The sequence below is a fragment of the Ciconia boyciana genome, chromosome 11 (genome assembly GCF_034638445.1).
Source record: "Ciconia boyciana chromosome 11, ASM3463844v1, whole genome shotgun sequence".
Taxonomy (NCBI): domain Eukaryota; kingdom Metazoa; phylum Chordata; class Aves; order Ciconiiformes; family Ciconiidae; genus Ciconia; species Ciconia boyciana.
In genome coordinates, this window is record NC_132944.1 from 7,240,999 (window position 1) to 7,264,929 (window position 23,931).

Below are 23,931 nucleotides of genomic sequence, written 5' to 3' on the forward strand. Positions count from 1 at the left end.
ATGTACAGAACAGGAGGACAACAGCAAAGGATCTGCTGACAGCCAGCCCAGCCAAGGTGGACATGCACACTGCTGCATCTCAAAGGCACAGCACTTTTTCACAGGTTAAAGCAGAGCATTTGCATCCATCTGGATCAGATTCACTTGACTAATTTCAACTCACTTTTTTTGAAGAGGCTGAGGAGCCCAAGTAGGTATATTTGTACTGACACTACCCAGAGCATGTCCCTCTGCTACCAGGTAACAGAAGCCTTGTGAACAGAGGGGAACAATGATACCATGGCACCAAGGAGAGAAAAACTGGTTTTGTTTTTTGTTGTTGTTGTTGTTTTGTTTTTAATCCTTTCAGATTTCTCATGGCAAAGTTTTGGGGTTTTTTTGTACAATCAAGGAAAGCTTTGCCTGCTAAGAAAACACAACTGGGACTTCACAGGGCTGATGCTGGGGCATTTCACAGGTATCCTAAATCCAAATGGACACTCAGAATTTTGTTTGACATTAATTTTAGAAAGCTGCCAAACATTTTGATGAGCTCAAACACACTCTTCATTAAAAAATTGGAAAGACTGCAATGCTCAGAGGGACAGGTTGTCTGCCATAAGCACCTACCTGGACTTCTGTCGTAGTTCAAATACAGCAGTGACACTGGCTGGAGCTGCATTATAAAGGCAATAAAGCTGCCTCTACCAAATCATTAGTACAGCTTCCAAATTTGACAGTGGCAAGCATCATTGTAGGGTTCTTCAGAGGAAGCTTTGCCCTTTACATTTTAACAAAAGAGGGAAGTGTTTGGAAACTTTCCCTTAACAGCCAGACTACAACTTGTACTTACCACTACCTTAATAGCCAGTATATTTGAAAGAAAACGTGCACCCACGTGAGGGAGAATTGACTTGCCCCCAGATTGAAATTTTTTCAAATTTTGTAAGAGAGGATTAAATCATCCCTCCTATCATCCGTAAGAATGAACAAGAAAACCCTCACAGACCAAACTACAGCCACTCTTCTAATAGTAATCTATATCATGTGGTGAGCCAGCCACTAGTGATTTAAATTCTAACAGATTTTGAAAAACATTGCAAAAATATAGAAAGAGCCCTGAAATATGCATCAGCTTCATGACAGTCTCAGTACTTATGAGCATCACTATTAGGGAGAGACACCTGTGCTCCCATCTGACTCACCTGCAAGGTAAAGTGCCAGCTGAATCCTGAGGACAGGCAGCAGAAAATGACACTGCTGCAGAGGTTTAATCTATTTTAGTCAGAGTTCAAGTGGGCCATTTATTGGGCACAACCAAACAAGTGCATTTGCCATTAAATATCTTATTACAACATCTGCTTATTAAGCACTGGGAGTATAGTGAGAAGCAGCTGAACATTAAAGGAAGAATAGATGAGCAGTTTCAGAATACAATACAGCTCTCAGTGACAAAGGGAAAACAGAAGTGATTTATTTATAGCAACCACTTAAAGACAGCACAGTGCAACTACTTGGGGGAAGGGGAAAATTAATCAGCCTTCATTCCAGAGGTCTCTTACTGAGCCTCTTATGAAAATTCTTCTGGCTAAACAGCATTCTGGCCAGCTATTATAGGGCTGATCAGGGGGTGGGAAGCAAGTATTAACTACACAACACATGTACATCTGTAGTAAAACTGCAAGGGACAATAAAAAATGCCATTTTGCTTTCTAAATGGTGATATTTAGAAGATATGTTGACAGGATAACTACCTACCTGAATTTTACACCTACTAATAAAAAGTAGGATTCTTACAATTCAATCCAGAGGAAATATTTATTTTCCCTTCTAACTTCAACCCTCTCCACTGGAAGGGAGGAACTGAGTGGTGCGAAGGGGTAGGTTTCAGCTCTACCTTAAGTCCCTTTAAATCAATTTCCACAGTGTATCTACTGTTTGGGGTTTTTTGGGTTTTTTTGTTGTTTTTTTTTTTTTTTAAGAGAAAATTAATTCTTGATAACATCATATTCAAGTATCTAGAAAGATGGCATTCCCTTTAAGCAACACATACATCCAATGTATTCAATTCAATACAGACATCCAATGTATTAAAATTCACTAAGTGCAATAAAATTGACTGTCTTAGCTGAAAAAAATTCCCCTAGAAACAACAGAGGAGCAGAAAACTCCCAAAGGTGATGTACACTGTTTATTCAGACCCCAATTCTACTAATCCAAATGAGACAGAAATACCATTTTAAAAGTATTCTATTTCAAGGAGTCATTTTCACCACAGGTAAAGTGATATTTTAAATGTGTTCCCAGAGAGCAACAGTGACATCCAGTGGAAGCATATTAGCTTCAAGGTAAGCTCCACAGGAAGGTCAGATGGAGTACACCATGCTAGATTGGAGGACTCATTAAAAACTGAGACATAACCTCATTTCTCCCTGCTACGTACAAAATATCATTGACTGAACACAGCTCTCCAAGCACAAGCACATTTCTCTAGACTGGAAAAGCACCCCCTCTTCAAGGCAGCACTGAAATTTCTAGAGCAGTCACATTCTTCAAGAGTTGCATTACTCCACATCTACTGTCCAGCCCAGCATAGGTAACAACTAGAATTTAAATACAAGTTGAATTTGTTTTGTGAAACAATTCATAGGACCATTCATCCCTACTCATCTCTTATTTCAGGATTCAAGTTGTGATAATAGAAGGGGATTTGGGAGGGAGGGGGAGAGAAAGAGAAGGGAGGTGAAAAGAACATTACTTCCCTTTCATTTTTGTTTGCATTTTTGCTTCACACCAAAAGGTAAGTTGGGTTAGATAAGCAAGAGGCCAGAAATTATTTAGACAGAACCCTTCTCTCTATCGGTGCTACTAAAAATACCAAGTTAAAACATTAAAACTTGGCACCTCTACAGTAACAGCCATGTTTCACCATAGACCCACAAATGTTAAGTCTGTGATAACCCCAAGAAGAAGTAGAGTTAATAGGTACACCTCAAACCCCTTTAAATCCCAAGGCACTCTTGTGCCAAAGCCCAAGTGAACCACTGGCAGAGGCAGGTGGATGGAGTAAGGTTTGTGTAATTTAAGTGAAGTAGTATCATACCATCCAGCTTCGTTGGCCAAGCTGCCAGAAAGGAAAGAAAAAGGGGTAACAACTAATGGCCAGCTACAGCACTCAAACACGCATGAAGCCAGCCTATCCATACATAGATGACTGCACTTGGACTGAAATTTGCATTTGCTTTCAGAAATAGTAGGATCCTATCTCTGCAAGTGATGCTGTCCAGCAATCTCTGGCCAAGAGCAGGTCCTCACCCTGCTCCTGCCTGCCAGAAGGGAAGAGCTGTTCCCCTCCTGTGTTTCAGTGACCTTGCTCTTCTGGTTCACTGTCTGTTGGTCTGCTTAACTTATCTCTATACTCTGTAAGTGTCACTTTTAAACCAAGACAGACATTAGTATCATGGTTTTTGAGGTAACTTCAGGTAACAAGCATCTATGTGGACTGCTAAAAGCATCCGAGCTACATGCTGTCCATGCTTTTCAGTTGGTTTATACTGAGCACCGCTGAGATCAGGCTCATGGCTTTTTGTGCTATGTGATCTTTGTTTTATACAAAAAGTTGAAGGAAAGTAGATCCCTGCACCGATTCCTAAGGAGGAGTGTATTTGGCACTGGAAGGAATAGAAATCTGATAAGCTCTGGCAAAGGGGATCACCACAACCCAAAACCAGTAAGGAATGTACCTCTAATAAAGCTAGAGTTTCCAAATGACTAGTAATTAATGCAATATTACATTAATTCACAGTCTTACTAAGGAAAGATGCTAAAATAATAGGAACTAATTTTCAATAGCAAGCTCCTCTCCAATTTGGTTACATTTTAAATAGCTAAAGAGCCCTCTACAAACATCAAAGAATGGGAAAGTTTCACACATATTACATTTCTAAAAGCACAAATAGAATTTCTGTGATGAGTGAAAATGGGAAACAGTGATGCCAGACATTGAAAGCCCAGTTAAAGAGTGCATGGACAGGTGAAACTTAATGACTACCAGCTGTTTTTTTAAAACTAAAGCAGGTCTTTATTTATTGAGAAGGAAAAGCTAAGGGTAGTCTTCAGCCTTTTAGATGTGTCTTTTCCTACTTCATATAGGCATTTTACCTCCCTTAACCAGTTGTCCGCTCCCATCAGTCCTAGTGTTTTCTTAGGAGATACTAAGAGGTCTTCCAGAACTTAGGATGGAATAATTAAGCTTTGTTGTACAGGTGATGCTCAACTGCCTATCCTAACACTGCTCCTGGAGAATAACAGCACCAAAAATCTCAGAGGACCAGTTCTGTGTGGAAACAAGCCTCTATAGGAACAAAACGATAAATGACAACCATTGGTAAGAAGTTTCACCAAGAATTGAACTACTGTTCCCTGGCCCTGTTTAAGATTGCTCTTGGGAAAAGTTCCTAAGAAAAAGCAGCCAAACACTGAAAAAAAGTGTTTATCTTCAGTCTTGGGTTATCCAGCTACAGGTTCTTTTACACTAAAAGCAACAGTCTCCAAGGCAAGAAACACTACACACAGTGATCTCCTGAAGTGTGAACAACAGCTTCCAGCTCATTTTCTTCATCAGAATCACTTGCCTCTTTCTAATGAAATATGTATATGCTATGCAACTTACATATCATGTGCATGCCTATGTATGTTACCTATTTGTAAATAATGCATGTTATGTATATATAAACGTATGCAGACACGCATATTATAACATGCCCATTTGTTATTACTCTTGCTTGAAGTTTGGATTTTAGCAGACAAGTTTGAGATCTTAGAAACTTTTAAAGCTTGAGCCACCTTCATCCATCTCAAAGCTGACACAGAATAACAGCTTGGAAAAAAATACAAATCTTGCCTCCATCTCTTCTCTTTGAATTATGACTCAAGCATTAAAACAAGCCACATACAGCAGCAACCTAAGTGGGTGAATTTACATTAATTAGCCTGAGATGCTGAACTTAAAAGACAATTTTTATTCTGACCAATAATGACTTGTCAGGGCTTGCCTTACTGTTCCAGAAGCCTTAAAGAACATACCTATTTGCTGTAAGGTGACAGAAATTAAGAGCTGATCCTCTTATTTCTGCAAAAAATCTTGTCAAACCAGAATACAAGGGAAAACAGCTGTAGCAACATGGCTGCTCCCATCCACTAAGGCCAAAGCTGTTGCAGGTTGTTGCAGTCATTCAGAGCCTCTTGGGAAGCCAAGCTGAGGGTGCCTATACCCTGTCTTTTCCTCTCTCAAGTCCCTCATCAAGACAAGATATGAAAACTCTGATAAACCGTCTGCAACAATGTGTAAAAAATGTTAACACAAAATCAGAGAAGACATAAGCTTTCACTTGTTTGTCATGCACACCCTCCTCTTCTTACATTGACCAGATCAAGAGAAAAGCAAACCCAAAAGTTTCAGGGGAAAAGAGCAACAACATAGGAGCAAAACCCATCAGCTTGTGAAAAATTCAGTTTCACACAGCAACAAGAAAAAAGCTGAGATAGAGTATTAGAGAGCTAGCCATTAACAGAGGCTTTCTGGAATATCTTCCAGAAAGAAGCTCTGCTGTTAGCTGTTTGTGAGGTAGACACTTTAGTGGAGTGAGAGAAAATAATTTATTTTACTCTGATGCAGCCTCACAGTCAAATTAAGATGCAGAAAATCAGTGAGATCTGCAGTGAAGCTGCACAAAGAGCACAGTCAACTGATACAGCTATCCAGTTCTGCTCAGATAAACTCAGGCTTCCTGATATGAAGACACCTGGTACTGTTGCTAGACTTTATTCTCCAATGAATTAGAGCTAGACTAGAGCTCAGTTGGATCCAGCCTTTTCAGTGATGAAACCAAGGGGTTACTCCCTCAGGGGCTACCCACAGAACAGATGATGCAACACTGATGCCTTCCTGCCTGATGTTCTGGGCTGGAACCAGGTTATCTGTACCACAGTGAAGGAGTTCAGATAGGACTGTAGACACACAATGCAAGACAAGAACGTGTTAACTTTTGTTAACAAGAAGGTGTGTTTATAAAGGAATGGGCAGCGTGCTCTTTCTGGCCCACGTTAGCCATAGTTCCTACTAACCACACTACCACAATGGGAAGAATGATTATTTTCCCAGAGTCTGAAGATGCTGAATCAGGCAAGAAGAGATCAAGCAAACATTCTCAGCTAGCCAGGCTTGCTCATCATGACAGCTCCCTTAGTCAACTAAGGGTCTGGTACCTCTTGGGGGTTAGAGTTCATCCTGCTCTAAACCTCTGGTTTCCAGCAAGGTGAGTGGAAGACACCACGGGCGCACACTTCTTGCACAGTAAGAACTAGCTGCTCTTACTAAAAGAGGAACATGAGCAATGAAAGAAAATTACATGCTTATGGCTCTCACAAGGTTTACAAGCATATTCTCTTCAGGCACAGGCCAAGGTATCCACACCACAAAGGAGGGAGAGGAAAGAAGCCTTTTCCTCTGTTCCTGTTGAACCTCTGTCTCCTTGCAAAAAAAAAAATGAGGTCACATGTTGCAATAGGCTTACATGAGCGGGCTTCCTTCAATGAAGGAAGAGTGAAGGTTAGGCAGCTATGAGTAACCATCTGCAACTGCACCGCTTGTGAAGGATGTGGGGAAGAGCTCCTGAGCATCGTGTGATCAGTTGTAGTAAGACTCCTGCCCATCCCTATGAAGCTTCTGCTCGGACAGCCAAGCAGGGTAGAGAACAGTGGAAACATCTTGAGCGCTCATGACACTGTTGTTCTTTTAAGTAAATAATCTACCTACCTACTCCAAGAGGAAGACAATCATGTACCAGACTAAAGCTTCCTGGAGTAGGAACGCATCCTCAGAAAAACAATGTGACATGCAGATCAGGAAAAACAATCATTTTGCAGACCACATTTATCCTGAAGGCTGAAAGTTGGATCCCCTGCTGTTGAATACAGGATTCCTCCCTTACAACTCTTAAAAATAAATAAATAGAAGGGGGCAGAGGAGGTGCAAACAACAACACACATTCACATCCAATTGCGAAGAGTTGCAGCTCTGTGCAATGAAACTGCTTCCCAGGACGGGATTTCACAGCAAGAAAAAAAAAGAAAAAATGTACAAGAGTATTCATAAGTATTAACGGATGCCAAAATTAGAGATAGTTACCAATTTGGAAGCCAAAAGGTCAAAAGAAGAAAGGCACATCTGGCCCATGAGTAACTCAGGAGGAATTTATTTACACAAGGAACAAGCGGCTGACAGAATGAACTTGTTGCAGTCAGCACAGAGACCACGGGCTGAGCACAGGAGGCACCCAAGGTCACCAAACACAAAACAGAACCAGCAAAGGAGAGAGGTAGAGTCAGCTTTGGACATTCAGTTATAGGCCTCAGGCAACTTTATGATCAGATGACATTGTTTTGGAATTAGTCTCCAATCCTATTCAACAGAACTATTTTGGAAAAATAGCCATTGAAGAAATAAGCACAGTCCAATGTCTGGAGAGAATTTTAAACCCAGCAATGTAGGAAGAGGCCTAAATGCCTATCTTAACCTAAAGACACATTTTAAGGAGTCACAGGTTACTTGTTTAAAAGTCCTTTCCACTGAAGCACTGCTCTTCCCAAGCTTAACTTTGTGCAGTCTGCTATGCCATTAGCTTTCAAATTTGGTAGCTCCACAATTGAGGACCATTTAACTTCAAAGGAGCTAAAGATACTTAAAACATGTGCTCTTGAATTTCAAAAGAGCAGAAAGACTTCTTGGCAAGAGAAACACTTCCCCATCACCTGTAAGCTTATGTTCTGCTGTACCTGTACCTCTCTCACCAGGATACCCTTAGCTTGAGATAAACAGACTACACGCAACCCTTGTGGACTGTGCATTTCACTGCCTTTTGGACATCTGAAGCTCCCACTCCCCCTGTTCAAGATAGCTTTGCCTCTGAGGTACTGCCACACAAACACATTTTAAAGTATTTTTCTCTAGAAAGCTTATGTAGAGGCTTAAAGTTTCCTCATCAGCCTCCTCCTTTGCAAAGTAGTATTTTGCACAAAGAGTTACAATATGCCTAAAAAAGGGTTATGTTTAGACTTGAGTAAAGAATCTCTGTATCAATGAATATCTCCTATTTTTTGTAATATTGCATTAAAAACTATTTACCAACTTAGCTTATATTACAATGTTTTTACTCAATTTTCAGCGTACAAGTTTAAACACCCAAGCACTTTCTAACTGTCCATGTGACATCAACTGTTCAGCATTTGCTCATAACACTTGACCATACATAGTCGTCTTGGAATTAGTTGAGAATAGCAGCAAGTCTGTCACATAACGAAACAAGTGTTCTTGTATACTCACATCAGCTGTAACCACATCAACATGTACGAAGCTTTCTTTGTATTTGGGGAAAAAACCCACCACCAAATCCCCAAAATAAAACACATTATCTGCCCTCTCTGGAAAGAATACATTATATGATGAATATTTTCACAACATAGCAGATCCATGAACATGTCCTTTGATCTGATCCTACACAAATCTTCATACAGATAGACCTGTATGCTTACAGTTACTGACCCCAGGACAAGCATAAGAGCCCATATTTATGACATCACATGCAAAATCTATACCTCTTATTCTGACTTTCCTTTAGGTCCTCACCACTCCACCACTCAATATTGCAGCTTAAAGCATGAATTTACTCTTACGCCTTAGATTCTAAGTCCAAGCAAACACAAATGCTTATAGGATCAAGACACAAGACTAGAAGACTTCATTTCTTCCCATCAGCTTCACACAGCATGTATCACAAATGCTTGCCCTCAACTTCAGTTTTCAAGGCAATTATGCAACACTTAATGGCAACAATCATTAGCTTATAATTTAAGACTAAGCATTTATTTCAGAGCTACTGTAGTTCTGATGTAACATTTAGAGTCTCACATCTACACTAAGATATTTATAATTCACTTCTGACAGCTTTAGTGTTTTCTTTATCACACTTTCATGTCTATGCTTTTACACCATAGTCATGACTGCAATTCCTGCTCATCATGAGCTTCTCTTTCATTTGCATTAGTCCTTGCATGGAGCAGTTTTACTTTCAAAGCAAGCTGCATCTCCCAAGCCTCATATATTTACAGAAAACACAAGAAGGTGGGCAGAGCAACTTTGAAGTTCATGCCTATTGTTGCAAACAAGCCCAGTACCCTGATTCATAATGAACTTTAACCAATGGCCTGAAAAACCAGCATCTTCTAAAGGCTCCAGTCCCCCTCTGCCTATGGAAGTGAAAATTGGTTTAGAGCAAGTTTGTTTTCAAGCTCACCAACCTTGGCAGTGTTCCATGCCTCTTATCCCACAGGTTATTTAGGATTCTTTTTTTCTTCCAATTCATCTTGATGACAAACTGGTTTTGATGTCTGTGTTCAGTTATCCTTTCTTAGCACTTGCACATTAGTCTGACTCTCCCCATGAGAAACTGGATACTAAACTGAGTGTTTTTACACAGCTGCTGTTTTGATTAGTCTTTGTGCTTTCACAATGCTTAAGAAAAAAATTATACAGCTACACAGGAGGGCATAAGCTCTCCTTGGAAAAATATTCCCTCTGACTTAAGTAAACAGTGGAAACAGATTCAAGATGTGTCAAGAATAGCATTCACGTGTTTTAGGGGTACAAAACCAAATAACCTATATGCTTGTTTTAAACATAGTTACATCCCAAAAAGTCTGCAAAATCTCAGTATTATTCAAGAAGTGGAATCCTGACACACTAACGCAGCAGTAGAGAAAGATGAAGCAGCTTCACTTTTCATTGAAGGTAAAGGTGACCTCAGCATGAAATGAAAGGCCACAGGTGGCAGCTTCAAGTCTGATTCTGATGGGAAAAAAAATAGCTGATCTCAACTACACAAAAACCACTTAAAGAGTACTTCATTATTAAAAACCCAAACATTTTGCTCAATACAAGAAGGAACCGAATATATAGTGAAATTTAAGTCTTGCAGTAAGTTGTAGCAGTGACAGTACTCTTTAAGAGTCCAGCATAATACATTTCTAAAAGATAAGTCATGAAATTCACTTGAAAGAAAAGAGTAGACTGCCATGAATGGACAAGTTATTATGGAGCCAAGATTTCCATGCTCAGGTTATACTTATTCCGTAAAATAAACCAACCCATTTTCAAATATATCAGCTTCTTCCCAACAGCAAAGAACATTTCATATCAATTCCAAATTTAAACTTAGCCTATGTTATTCAAAACAGGCTCTCAGAGTACATTGTTTATTCTTCCCCTTCTAACTTTAGCCATTATAACTGCCTTAATATTAAAGCTTTGCATTCCTAATAACCTCATACACAAGGATATTGAGTACTAGTCATATTGTTGCATTTCCATTCTCATGAAGTGTAGTGAGCTCTTAGTACAGACCAGGTATAGGCTCTAGCATGCTACATGATTGTTCTTGTAACAGGCAGCCACAATACAGCTAATATCCCCCAAAAATTTAGACTATACTGGCTTTGGCAGCACCAGACTGTGTGACACGACAAAAATGGAAACTCCACTCCCTTATAGCAGGACAGAGCTGCACCACGCTTTCAAGGCAAAACAATGTTCTTAACTGCATAAAAGAGATCACATTGTTAAGCTTCATCAACAGACTTAATCAATTAAGGCATTGGTCTTAGTTGTGCCAGGTAGCGCCTAAGCTCTCCATTGCAACCACCTTCACTCCTGCTTTTTAACCAGGGATAATTTTACTGTTGAATGCATTCAAAGGTTTAATTTACAAGTCTCTATTCATGCTCATAGCTAGTCTGACAGATCTAGTGGAAGCATCATTTGTGTTATTCGGACCAAAAGACAATACCACATTTGCCCAAGGAGTAAATAGGAAGGAAGAATCCTACTGACTATCACGCAATTTGATCTTCCATAAGTTGTGCATAACACAGTAACTTTCCAATACTTTTTATATTCAAGTAGTACTGCTGGGATCAGCAGCTCCCATGCTGCATGCCCAAGCCAAAGGCTGCATTTGGGTGGCAGTTCAAAATACTCACTCCTTTGAAGTAATTTAGGTCCCCAAACCAAAGCATGTCTTTTCCACATGACTCAGCATGGATTCACTTTGCCCTCTGTAAAAACACAGCACCTGGTCCAAACCAATATATTACACCTCAAATAATTTGCAGTGCCCTGTTTCCTATAGGCTCAGAGCATGAGTAGAGCAACCCCTTGTCAACCAACACAACATGACATGGGTTTGCCTGTCAGTAGTACACAAACAGTTGGTCCCAGCAGCATCTATTACAGGTTTTGCTAGGTAAACCCTCTTCCACAGGTGAATAGTTTTATTAGAGGGACAGATGTTCAGGGTGGTTAGTCATTGTTCAAGGGATTTGTTCAGTAGCTACCTTCAGTGAACATCTTAAGAGGTTCTATAATGAAGAACTATGTTTTAGAAGAGCTCAGGCATTTCCTTCCTTTCCTTAAATTACTACTAGATAGTATTCTCTGTAATAACAGCAGTACAGATGGGGTAAGCTTACCATAATCTCCCATTAGCAGACACCTTGCCTACACTATTTAAGCCATTCCTTGGAACATTACAAACTGCAAATGATATTTCTTCCCATAAAGGCTTTCTTTGTCTCTGCTGTATTTCATCCCAGAATTATACTACACAGTGTCTTAAATTAAAACAGATAAAGTTCAAAGTTAGTGTAGTTCAATAGGCTAATAAACAAAGAGGTCATTGGACTGCTAGTTTCATAGCCTGCATAACTTTAGAGTTAGCACACAGGAGAGGAGGAAAGGGAAGAAGTCAGTTTTAGCCAAAACCAGCCAAGGATCGATAAACACTTTCACCTCCTCCTTCCTTCTGTGATTGCTTGCTACCACCCTCTCCCACTCACCTAGCACTAACATCCTCTGGTCGTGTTTGCTTTCTTTACAGAGCACTCCACATAGTAAGGCACCAGGTTTAGAGCTGCAGCAAGTTAGACTCTGACCTTGTCCATCACAAAATACTACAGCTATTCCAACACCTCCAAGCAATGGACTGAAGTCATATTAAATAAAAATGCTACTATGTTTAAGAGAGAACAGAAACTTAGTAGCCCAGTAAAGAAGATCTAAGTTGATAAGATTAAAGACATTGCCACAGAGCAACAAATGTTGGCTAGAAGCTTACCTTCTGAGGCAATGCCAAATATGCATAAACCCCCTGGTTCACAAACTGCTTTTTAGCTTACAGCTCATGTTGAACAAGATGTACCAAAAGACAGCCACGGTAATAACATATTTCAGAATCGTGTAGGTATACTCAAATATATCAAAAATATCCAAAGACTGACAAGACAAAATACAGAAGTTTAAGTGATGCATCACCATGTGCAAAACTTATGATTCATATGGGCAGTAACTTTAAAGGGTTACTCTTGTAATAGCCATGACATGCAACATCAGTACTACGCTTAGATCAGTGCATCATACTGAATAACTCAGTTCGTGGATTTATCCACTAGATACAGTCAGAACTCAGATGTCTCTTAACACGTGGTTCAGGCAACGGATATGAACTGATGTCTCCAGGTATTTAGGAAAGAAGCTCCAGTATAATACATTACTTATTTCTCACATGTGAAGTCTATGCACAGAGATTTCTTTTGTCTTTGCTGACTGTCAGTGAAGAGATATAATGAACAATATCTATTTTCAGGACTGACACCAGCCTAAAGGATTCATATCAGCTAGCAAAACTGACTTCAGCTGTTAGTCACATCTGTGCTTTTTTTGTGGACTATCATCCAAGCCTACCACACATGCTTAAAAACAGGCTGTTAATAAAAAAATGCATGTATATACATGCACTACATGTATTTCCCTTTTAAAATCATTATATATTATTTTCTGATGAAGTACAGTTAAACAAAACAAACAATATGAGATTGGTTAAAAACAGACATCCTGCAGCTCAAATAAATACTAAGGAAAGATGGCTCTGTAGTTCAACTACCTGAAAGAGCCACATGCTTTCAAGTTGCAGAAAGAATACTGAAAAGGAACTCTATGCAATTTCTGTATGCTGACCTACCAGAGTGTGATGGGTCCCATCCACAGTAGTGTCAGACTTCTGTGTTTTCAGTATATCACCATAATCTGCTGCATCAAAGTTAGTCTTCCACACCATCACCTGCAGAAGAAAGTTCTCTCTATTAAAATTTTCCATCTACATTTGCTTAAGGGTCATTTTTGTCAACACATCAGAGAAGAGTCAGCAGATGCACACCAAAGCATACCTAAGAAAGCTTTACCATCGATTAAATTAAGGATGTTATTTGTAAATATGCTACTGAATACAGACATAGCATAACTGTTCTCAATGGGTAGGTAAGTCACCTCTTCCAACATTCTTTGGGTCAGGAACATCATGAAACTAGAGCTACCTAGAGAACTTCAAACCAACATGCAGAATACACCATTAAAACCACAAATATATTAAAATACCATGCTTAGAATTATAGCACTTATCAGCCATACCCCAAACAACTAGTCACTGGTTTATCATGAGATTCATTCACAGGAAAAGGAGAGTTAGTACTTTGAGACTAGCATTAGAGATCTTGAGCTAGTTTGTCAGCTAAACACTAAAATTAAATCCCACTTATAGGCATCTTCTCTCCATAATGCAGTATTTATTTCAGAAGAGAAGAGAGGCCTCTAACACAAACCACTTCAATATATCAAGAGCAAGTCTATGGAGAAAAATCCTTAGCAGTGGCTCTAAAAGTCTAAAAAAAGTTTAAGAGCAATCAATCAACTATTTCAGAAGTCTGAAAGACACCTATGAAACCAGGCAGCTCAGCTCATCTTGGTTATCAGAAACATCAGTGTTTATTCTTCACTTATAAGTTTTCACCCCTGCTTCGTGTGAAAAAAGCATTTTTCTTTTGTAGTTACATAGTTAACCAACAAGGCCATTCCATCGTGTAACAGAAAAAAGTGATGCTCTTTATTGTATAGATTGTCCCTTCACAGCTAGCAAAGGTGCTATCACAACAGAGATGGGCATTGCCACTTAGTCTAACCTGGGGATTAAGAGCAATGCAACACAGCTCAGTGAAGACTGATGACAGAAAAATGGATATTTACTCAGGCCACTGCTTTGAGTTGAAGTCCGTCCATATCTTCAGTGGGGCAATTCACACTATGTTAAAACCAGCATATATTTGCAGCACAGGGTGCAAATAGCACCTCCTGATTCCACAGTGGGCTCATACAACAGGGCTGTTTGCAGTTCAGGAATATTTTTTTTTTTTTAGGCAGGCTACATGTCTAAATTACCCCACAAAAAATTTTTTTGACCTGTAGAGATGTTCTTGATTATTATTCCTCTTGGATACAGAAAGCTAGTATTCAGCAAGGTGCATTCCACAGATAAAGCTTCTTGTATATACACAACTGGCAATTTAAGACTAATGCTGTTTTTAATACATACATATATTGTATGTTAAAGTTCCTTCTCCATGCACAGAAGGAAGCACAGCCTGCATTTTCAAATACAAACCTAAGAGGAGAGAGGCAGTTCCTTCATGGGAGCTAAGAAAAGGAAAGCCAACAGCCACCCTTCCCAATACATGCGTTCAGAAACACACAGCCTTGAGCTACAATGGAAAGGGCTGCCAAAGAAATCAGTTATGACCCCATGTCATAAATGTACCTTTACAAAGCACCTTTCTGGGGAGGCATTGCCATTCAGTGTTTCAGTTTAACAACACCAGGTGATACTTTGCAATGAGCATTACTTTGTTTAAATAAATCCCAACCATAGGAAAGAAAGAGGGAGCTGATAAAACAAAAGCCTTTTGAAGGAATCTACTTTACACAGAGAACTGTAGGCCAATACATCCTCTTAAGCTAAAAATGAAATAAATAAGAAGTCAGCTTCTTGGCTATGCCTAGAAATTGAAGACAAATAAAATTTCTGAAGTTTTCTATTGAAAATAAGTGGCAATGAATTGCTATATAACTGCAACTTCCAGCTACATCAGGGCTTTTAAGGAAGAGAGGAACAACAGCAGAGAGGTATATTTCTTGTGTTAGATAAGCATTTCAAGAGCAAACCCTTATATAGTGACCCCAATACAATTTTATAAGACAAAAAACTGCGCGCATCTCTTCAAAACAGTATGTTTAAAGGCTTAAATAAAAAGAAGTCTTAAAGAGACAGGATGACAAGCTATGCCACCTATCTCAGTAAATCCATAAAATAGAGTGAAAAAGCAGCAGCTCATGAAACTGTCATGAGCTACAACCCTAGGACTGGTTTCCTCCTTGATAGAATACAACTGAAAACACACATTACGTAGAGAACCCAAGCAAGTCATTTCAGCATGGTCCACCAATACTGGGTACATTTTTGCTTCCCCCCCCCCACTGACAACAGAAATCAAAACCCAGCAGCTCTTAAAGAAATGTGAATCTGGATTATAAGTCAGAACCAGAAGTAAAAGGAAGAGATCTCCCCTCCTGCCCCAACTGCTTCATCCACAAAAACCCTTCACCAGCAGCATGAGACACCCAGGCTCTTAATCCTAGTGTACATATCAACATCAGCAGAGAGAAGTCCAACTCTGATCCAAAAAGCTGTGCAACTGCAGCATTAGCACAGCTTTGCACCAGACTCCCATTAATAAAGAGACCTGCAGCCTATATTTGTGTCTAATCCGACTCAAAACCATCTGGTCTCAGTCACCGAAGATAGCTTAGCTACTGTGTCTCAAATAAGACTGAGAGGAGAGATCCGTGAGAGGAGGAGAGAATTGAGGAATATGAAATACAGGGCGCTGTAGACCAGTGGGGCCTGGAAGAGTATTCAAGGAAAGCATCCCTCCTGCTTGCCTTGTCCTTACGCTTGTGTCTCAGAACTAGCCAGTGGCAGATCAGGAGACGATCCATCAGCATAGCCTGTGATATTCAAGGTATCTCAACATAGCCATTTGTACACCCATCTAACTTATTCCCCAGCAGCAGATGCCTCAGAAAGGCATATAACAAGGGCTGTATACAGGGTAATATTTCCTCTGTTGTACATACCCATTCCCAGATAATCCAGCTGAAGTGCTTCTTCACTAAGAAAAGTCTGTTTACCATATCTCACTATTTTTAATATTTGTTTTCTTTGAAAGCAGTAAGATGCCTAGAAAACAGTAACAAGGCACAAAATTATCAAATTAAACCAGTCACATACCTGTTCATCAGAACCTCCAGAGGCAAATAAATCTCCAGCTCTTGAAAAAGCTACACAAGTGGCTGGCCCCTGCAAACAGATTTAAGAGCTAGGTTTAAAAAAATGTGAAAAAACCTAAAGTGTTATAAAGCTCCATTCACTACAGCTTTACAAGGTATTTCTCATTTGACATCAGCAGTCTAAAGGCAAAAATTTAAAAAGCTCTTATCTGTCAGGTAAGCGGGCTACAATTAACATGCTAAGTTCGCTGGCACTTACCATTTCCCACATTTTTGCCCCCAGTTTAAGACATCCACTTTTCAATATCCATGGCATTAAGACAGACAGGAACAAACCAGGTTTTACAGCTTCAGGCTTCTTCCCTCTCAGTCATCCTCACTTCCCTCTAGAATTAGAAATACCTAAAACTCCTGTTCATCTATTACAAGCGGTGACACTGTTGAGTTTTGTTAAATGCAGCCTTCAGTTAGCCACCTGATGGAGAGGTCTGAAGTGCAAAAGGAGGCTTAAACACACAGATACACACAGAGCAGCATCAAAGGGCATACTGAGAAAGAGAGTTAGAAGTAAGATACCCTCACACCTAACAATTCTAGGCATTAATGAATCATAAGCTGTATCCTAGAAAACTACAAGTTTTTTTAAAACAAATTTGAGGAGTGATGAATCCACCTTTCAGGCTCCACCTGTCAAGCCTTCAGAATTTACATTTTCCAAGCTCCTCCTCACACCATGAAAACTAGAACCATGATTTTCACATAATTATGGAAGTCCAGGGAAGTCCACTTCAAACATTACCCAGAATCTTCAAGACACTGACACCACAAGACAACGTATTTCATGAACCACTGTGCACACCAGATTCGCCACAGAAAGTAGTATCTTCTCCCCACGTGCTTTTCCAACAGCCTTTCTTTGAAAATACACAGCTGTCACTAAGGGACAGCATAAAACACATGACCAATGATGAAAATAGCCAACAGGCAGGGCGACAGGCAAGAAGTGAGAGAATCAGTTCTACCATGAAGGAAAAAGTTGGAGTTTGTTTTTTATATACAGTCATCACATGCTCTCCTATGTATTTCTAGGATATTCCATGCAAACTGCTCACTGCAGAAGACCCAAGGCTTAAAGCTCTTGCCCGCTCCACCACAACATAACTTCAAAGCATGCGTGACCGGCTATCGACCAAAGCAATCAATGTACATCAGTTAATTTGGCCAAGGTTAGAAGCATTTTAAGTCAAGGAATATGTACAAGCAGAATAACTGAACGCACAAGATTCAGTATTCAGAGCAGAATCCAATTACTCATTTTATGTCAGACTTGGCAGTCAAGAAGTCCACAAAGTACAAGACCACTGTTTCCAGTACAGGAGGAAGAAAGAGCCAAGGCTACCTGAGGAGCACTGGAAAGAAGAGCAGGACACTGAATGGCAGACAGCGCAGCGTCAGCAGAATATACTGTATTTGTACATTAGCTTCTACTTAGATAGTACTACAGAATACAGCAGAGTTTTGCAGGAGACAGTTATTCTCTTTGGATACCAACTAACAGGACAAAGTCAACACAGGGGAACATCCAAAGCCATCAAGATCAAAACAGAATCACTGCGCCATATGCCCTCACGCATGGAGCATGTGGCCCAGCAATGATAGAGGCTTCAAACCAAACAGGCACCTGCAGCAGCACAGGAGAATGCAAGCAGCAGGCAGGCACTCCTTATACCACCACTGTTTGCCATGTTTACACTATAGGCTACTAATCTAAACCTGCTATAGGCAGGTTTGTGTTAGTTACCAGGTTTTTAACTGAAGAATGGAAGGCTGGCTTAAAACTACTTTTCTCTTAGTAGTTTCACAGAAGAGATGCCAGCGTTTACGCATTCAGGGTCATCTTTGTATAGCACAGGCACTTGCATTTTGAAGCAGCCTTGCTCTTAAAACAGTCAGTTCTGAGAGGCTTTAAATAGTGCTGACTGCTATAGCACTGCTTGAGTAAAAGCATGCATTTCACACCACACATCTATTTTAATACATTTTCAACCTTTCAGAAAGCACACAGGAGGACGCACATGGGAAGGATGAAGCAGGCACTCTGAGAGGCAGTTAAACAGAGCTGGGAAATCATTACGCATGTTCGAGCGCAGGCACAACAGACAAACTGTTCCACTTAGAATAAACAGCTGAGGACCCAGATAGTTAAGTTTTATGTCAGCTACTGAACATGTTACTTTGCAGACTGTCCTAAGCCTGAGCTTTTGCCCAAGCTGAAATGGACAGAGGTAGGAACAAGCACTTCCAGAGGTTGCCTACCATCAAGTTTGCTGGGAAAGCAAGCTGAACTTGTGACAGGCTGAAACAAAAAAAACAAAACCAAAAAACAAGCAGAAAAGCCACAACACAACCACCAGAAAACCCTACCACACACACACCTCCTGACAGCAGTAGAGTTATCCTCTTTCAAGTAAGATCATGTAACTTTGAAGGCAAGTTAAGACGCTTCTCTTCACCCTGTATCAAGTTGCAAGGACAGACTATTCTATTAAGAGTTCACATCTTCCCAATAGGCATCACATGGAAATGTCACATCTAGTTTGTTTCTGGTTTCCCTTCTTTCTTTCTTTGTAAAAGTGAACTCATCATTATAAATCCTGAAGATAGACAAATACTCAAAGATTGCATTTGGGATAACACCCAACTCACTGCACCTGTGTCCCAGTCCTGTGTGCTTTCAAATATGCTGGCACAAGGTTATGCTGGCAGAACTAGAGTCTTGATGTGGTCACTCCCAGTGTGAAGACTTTTAGCTTCCTTAAAACACATTAAAGTATTTTCATATTATCATTTCACCTGCAGTGATTTCAAAAGGTTTTGAGGCCTTCTAATAGCAACATCTCACTCTAGAGATCTTGCCAGAATTGATCTAGTAGCAGCAATTTCAAAATGCATGCGCAGTCATGAGCGTGACTAAGCTTGTTCAACTAACACAGCATTAAATAGTGCAGATATTTCAAACCAGAGACACCGCCATCAGTCAGCTGAGACAAAGCATGCCTCTGCCTTCTACTCCCACCCACCTTCCCCAGCAGTTCAGCTCTCCAACCACACTGTCAGGAATGGAGACTCTCAAAAAAAAAATGCAAAAGCAAAAGACAAATAAGCAATAAGGAAGGGCAGAAACAAGTACATACCCAGACAGCTGCTCAGTGGTGAACACTGCTCAAAGATAACAGAGCTGAGGATACAGAAGCTGCACTCTGATTGTAATAAACCAATGAGGTTCAGAGGGCAAAAAAAGCTTTCAAGACATTAAGACAAAATGTTCAGGAACAAGTACAAGTGAGGAATACTGGAGAGGAGCAATGTTTCACAAAATTATCAGTCTAAGTTTTTCAGTGTATTTAGACAAAATTTAGCACAATACAAATCACACCAAAACAGGCAATGAACTGACTCCAAAGTCATGGCATTCTGAAGGGGAAAAAAAAGGTTCAGCAGAACATATCCTCCCAAAATAGAAACTGACATCAAAGACTGAATGTGCCTTTATAAATTTAAAGAAGGGGAACAAACAAGTCTATAGACACAACATCCTCTACAGATTTGTTGACATAAATTAAGTGAAAAGTATTTTTGCTACATACACTTACAGCACACTTCCTGGATATAACAGGTTTGCTATAGCAACATACAAATAATAGTTTGCCAAATACTCTCACAATTTAATATAAACACACAAAACAAAAATAAAAGCTACACATGACAGTGATTAGAAACAGCCTAACCCCCATTTGTTCCAGGTAAGCACTGCAGAGATCCAACAGGTACATGGTCGGAGGCAGAAGAATTCAAATCTTCCTTTAGATTTCCTCCCTGGTTTAAACTTGTTTGCATCAGAAGTGTCAGAAAGCAGCCGTTGCATGTTCTTCTATATAAGTTGTAGGGAGAATTTTAAGCTTATTTCCCATGCAACTAGAACATGCGTGATGCAGCAACCTTCTAAAGGACCACTTTATTCCTCTTTCTGTAGCGAGATACAAACGCCCTTCTATTAGTATCTCCTGAGGGTTCAGAAGTTGCAGTTCAGCATCCTCATCATGCTAGGTGCTGCACACAAGCTGCTAGCACCAGTCCAAATTCCTACAGCTTCTTGCCTTAGATTAAACAGCAAGCTGCAGAAAGAAGGGATTGGACAATGAGATACACCAAGTCAGCGGTAAGGAACATTTATTTAGTCCTCAGCAGGCCAACAACAAGAGGACTGTCGAGTTTTTGTGCATGTCAAAGTTTGACATTTATTATAATAGTTTTGGTAATACTGGGAGATAGCTGCAGAAGGTTTGAGGGAAAGTACAGAAGAGAGTAAAAAGTCATCCACTGGAAATGTTGAGTGGGAAGAACGTTGCCACTAATCAATATTCAGCTCACCTCCTTTAGTGAAAGGCGAGTACCAGGCAGGGTGGAAATAAGCCCCAGGGTGCCTTGAAAAGGACAAATTGCTCACACAGTGGATGCGGCAAAGAAACTGGAAACAAAAAAAGAGGAAGCCATGTAGAAGGAATGATAACAGGATCAAACTTAGTCCTTTGCAGCACTGTTCCCAATGAAGATTAAGGTAAAGTAAGACAGCCATGCCAGCATAGCTGAAACACCAGGTGACATCCCACTTCTAGCTGCATACATAGGTAAGAAGGATAAAAAGCACAGCATGTTACACAATCTAATTTATGTGCAGACTACCCCATGGAGACAGAGGTTATACCTTCTCCTTGTTCTCCCACTTCCTACAGAAGGAAGCTAGTGATCAAAGGCCTTTATTGCCCTAGCAATCCACAGGTTGATCAGGTTACACAAAGCATTAAGTGTGTCCTTAGGAAAAGATCATTCAGAATAGTTCTGAACGGCTTGAACGCATTCATCGCCTAGAGAGATGGGATCCAAAGCCAGGACACAGATTACAACACTGAATGAGTGACCAGCAGGATGCTAATAGCATCAGTAACAATTGACAAAGATACGGCAAGAGACAACAGGAATAACATCCCTGAACACAAAGCTTTCAAAGGTGGAGCTAAAAATAGGTGTGTCTGAATAAATACTTAAGAGAAAGGCCAAGAGTTTAGTTTGGCAAAATATGCCTGGAGCAAACAGTCTTACCTGCATGCAGATAGCAGATGAATGTGTTCCATCTATAAATAATAAGTGGACAGACAAAGCCCTCTTGAACACCATTATTCTCCCACATAGAACTGCTGGAAGATAGGAGGCACATGATTTCAAGAACAGCAGGGCCAACACCAACAGTCAATTTAAGTCAAGGGAGGCCAGACTTGCAAACTTCAGCTAGGAACAGAGCTAACATTTTGGCTTCAGCATAACAGAAGAAACAAGAGCCAGGCTGGAGAGGGTCCAGGAATAAACCAGAGGAGAGCAGTTCAATGATGCACAATCTGCACGATGAAAGGAGAGGCAGAGAGGAAGGTAGCTGGAGAGACAAGTGAGGTCAAGGATGCCAGTAGATTTTTCTTTTTGTTTCCTTTTTTTTTTTAAATCCTGGGAGAAACTAATGCATACCAGAGAAGAGCATAAGGGAGGTGCCAAGAGCTGGACCAAGGCATATCTAGAGGATGTGAACAGTTGAGTTAAAGGAGAGCTTCCTCTCCCATTGCCCACAAAAAGATTTAGAATTGGGAAGATACAAGCCAGTACATTCAAACTCTCCTGGAACAGATTAACTAGTGCAAAGAGAAAAAAGGAGATACAAGTGGTGATGAGGTTTGAGAAGCAAATCAGAGGCAGCAACAAGCACGCTGGGATCCTAGGCAAGATATCATCAGTTCAAGGCATAAAAGAAATAATAAACAGAGCAGTCATTGCCACTGTTCACAGTGCTTTCAACTGCTTCATGGCACAGGACAAGAGGCCAAGTCACACTTGGACAGATGGACATTGAAATTACTGAGGGTAGAGGAGCAAAAGATGCAAAGAACAAGTGATCAGGACAATTAGGAAAACACCAAGAGCAGGTAAGAAACTTGATAAATGCATTCGAGTGCCAAAGAACATAGAGGGCCTGAGACGAGATGCTGATGTCATGTGTCTTCCACCTAACACTTGGTTTCAGCAGCAGATAAAGCAGTGAAGAGAGTTCAATGAAGACCAATTCAAATTAACAGACCTTTTGGTCAGGCAGAAGCACTGAGCCTGTATCTCGGGATCAATGACAAACTTGCAGCAAGGAAACCCACAGCTATGAAGATCCATTCAATCTCATCAGAAAAGGTAAAAAAGACAGTAGCAGGATACATAGAAGAAAGCTGAATTCAGAGAAGACAACAGGGGCAGGAAGAAATACAAGGGGCAAGACAGGTGACAGTTACACACACTTGTTTCACGATCTGGTACAGGATGCAGAACATATCCTGCAGAAGAAGCATCAGACAGGAAAATCCAAATCTTAGAAAGAGGCAAGAGCTGAAAAAAAAAGAGAGCACTATGAAAGCCATGGATGTTTGTTGTCTTTTTACAAACAACACAGATACCCCAAAGACGATGTGGAGAGGGGAAAAGGTGTCAGCACAGGCATTGCACACTGGCAAATCAAGAGGTACAGGACAGAGCTGAGTATTGTCCTCAAGTGGGGATGGAGTAGAAAGCAATAGGGGCTGTGGAAAGAATCTGCATCTCTAACGATAAGGAGAAGAAAAGTGTTTAGATAAAAAGGGCAAATTCCTAGAAACTGCACAATGGGGGTGATAACACAAATGAGAGAAAAGGAGAGTAAAAGGTAACCAGGGAGAAAAGCACGGGGGACAGATGGCAATGGCAACAACAGATGTTTTCATGCAGAATACCTCTGACAAGAGGTCACAAGGATCTTCAGTCCACTGAGCTTTGAAAAACTCCTGTATCACTACACAGAGCAAGACTGTCATGCCTGCACCTACCTTTACCGGGGAGTAAGGGCTACAGCTAACATAGGGAAAATTTATACTGGCACCTTATAATTGAATCTTCAGTAGCTTTTTAACTCCCAAAAGCTTCAGTTTAAAAAAATACAAGGGAAGAATAGAGTACTCATATGTCCTTTTAATACTCAGAATGCTAATCTAAAATCAATTGCTTGTTGTTTGCAACACACCCCTTCTCTCCCTTTGCTGGTCCAGTTCTGTGCAGCCCTGAGATGTCCTCACACCCTCCAAAAGACTAGGCCTGCACAGATGTTTAATGACACCTAGGTAGAGCTGGCAGCAGACAGTAAAGGAACACATTTGTTTCTTGTGCACCTGCTCAGAAGATATTGCTCTTCAGTCAGCCAGCAAAGCAGAGAGCACTTATGCCACCCAAGTAGGTGGAATGCAGCTACTTCATGGTTCAGTCAAGGTTCCTTGAAGAAACATAACTTTGCATTTTCTGCCTTCCTATTTATAAACATAACCATGCAGATTTTTCTAAATACTTACTGAGAACTTCCATTCCACTAAGGAAATCAGTCTGGAAATGCTCTAACCAAATCGCCCCAAAGGGCAGACAGGCACCGTGTACATACCTGCTCTCCTCTAGCAACTCTCCGGAGGTGAGTTATGGGCCCCAAAACATTCTGTTCCTCGATGATGATTCAGTACCAGAGGTGGACCTACATACCAACCTGGTGACTCATCTGT

General features: G+C 40.4%; 1 protein-coding gene across 10 annotated transcripts in view; it reads right to left on the reverse strand.

The window, feature by feature from the left end:
• The window catches only part of POC1A (POC1 centriolar protein A), a 116,794-nt gene that overhangs the window by 40,676 nt on the left and 52,187 nt on the right, over positions 1-23,931 (reverse strand). For all 10 annotated transcript variants that reach the window (XM_072876525.1, XM_072876528.1, XM_072876527.1 and 7 more), the window contains 2 exons: positions 16,266-16,334; positions 13,110-13,208 (listed from right to left, as the gene is read on the reverse strand). In XM_072876525.1, coding sequence (XP_072732626.1) covers positions 13,110-13,208; positions 16,266-16,334 — 168 coding nt within the window. The remainder of the gene's footprint in view (positions 1-13,109; positions 13,209-16,265; positions 16,335-23,931) is intronic.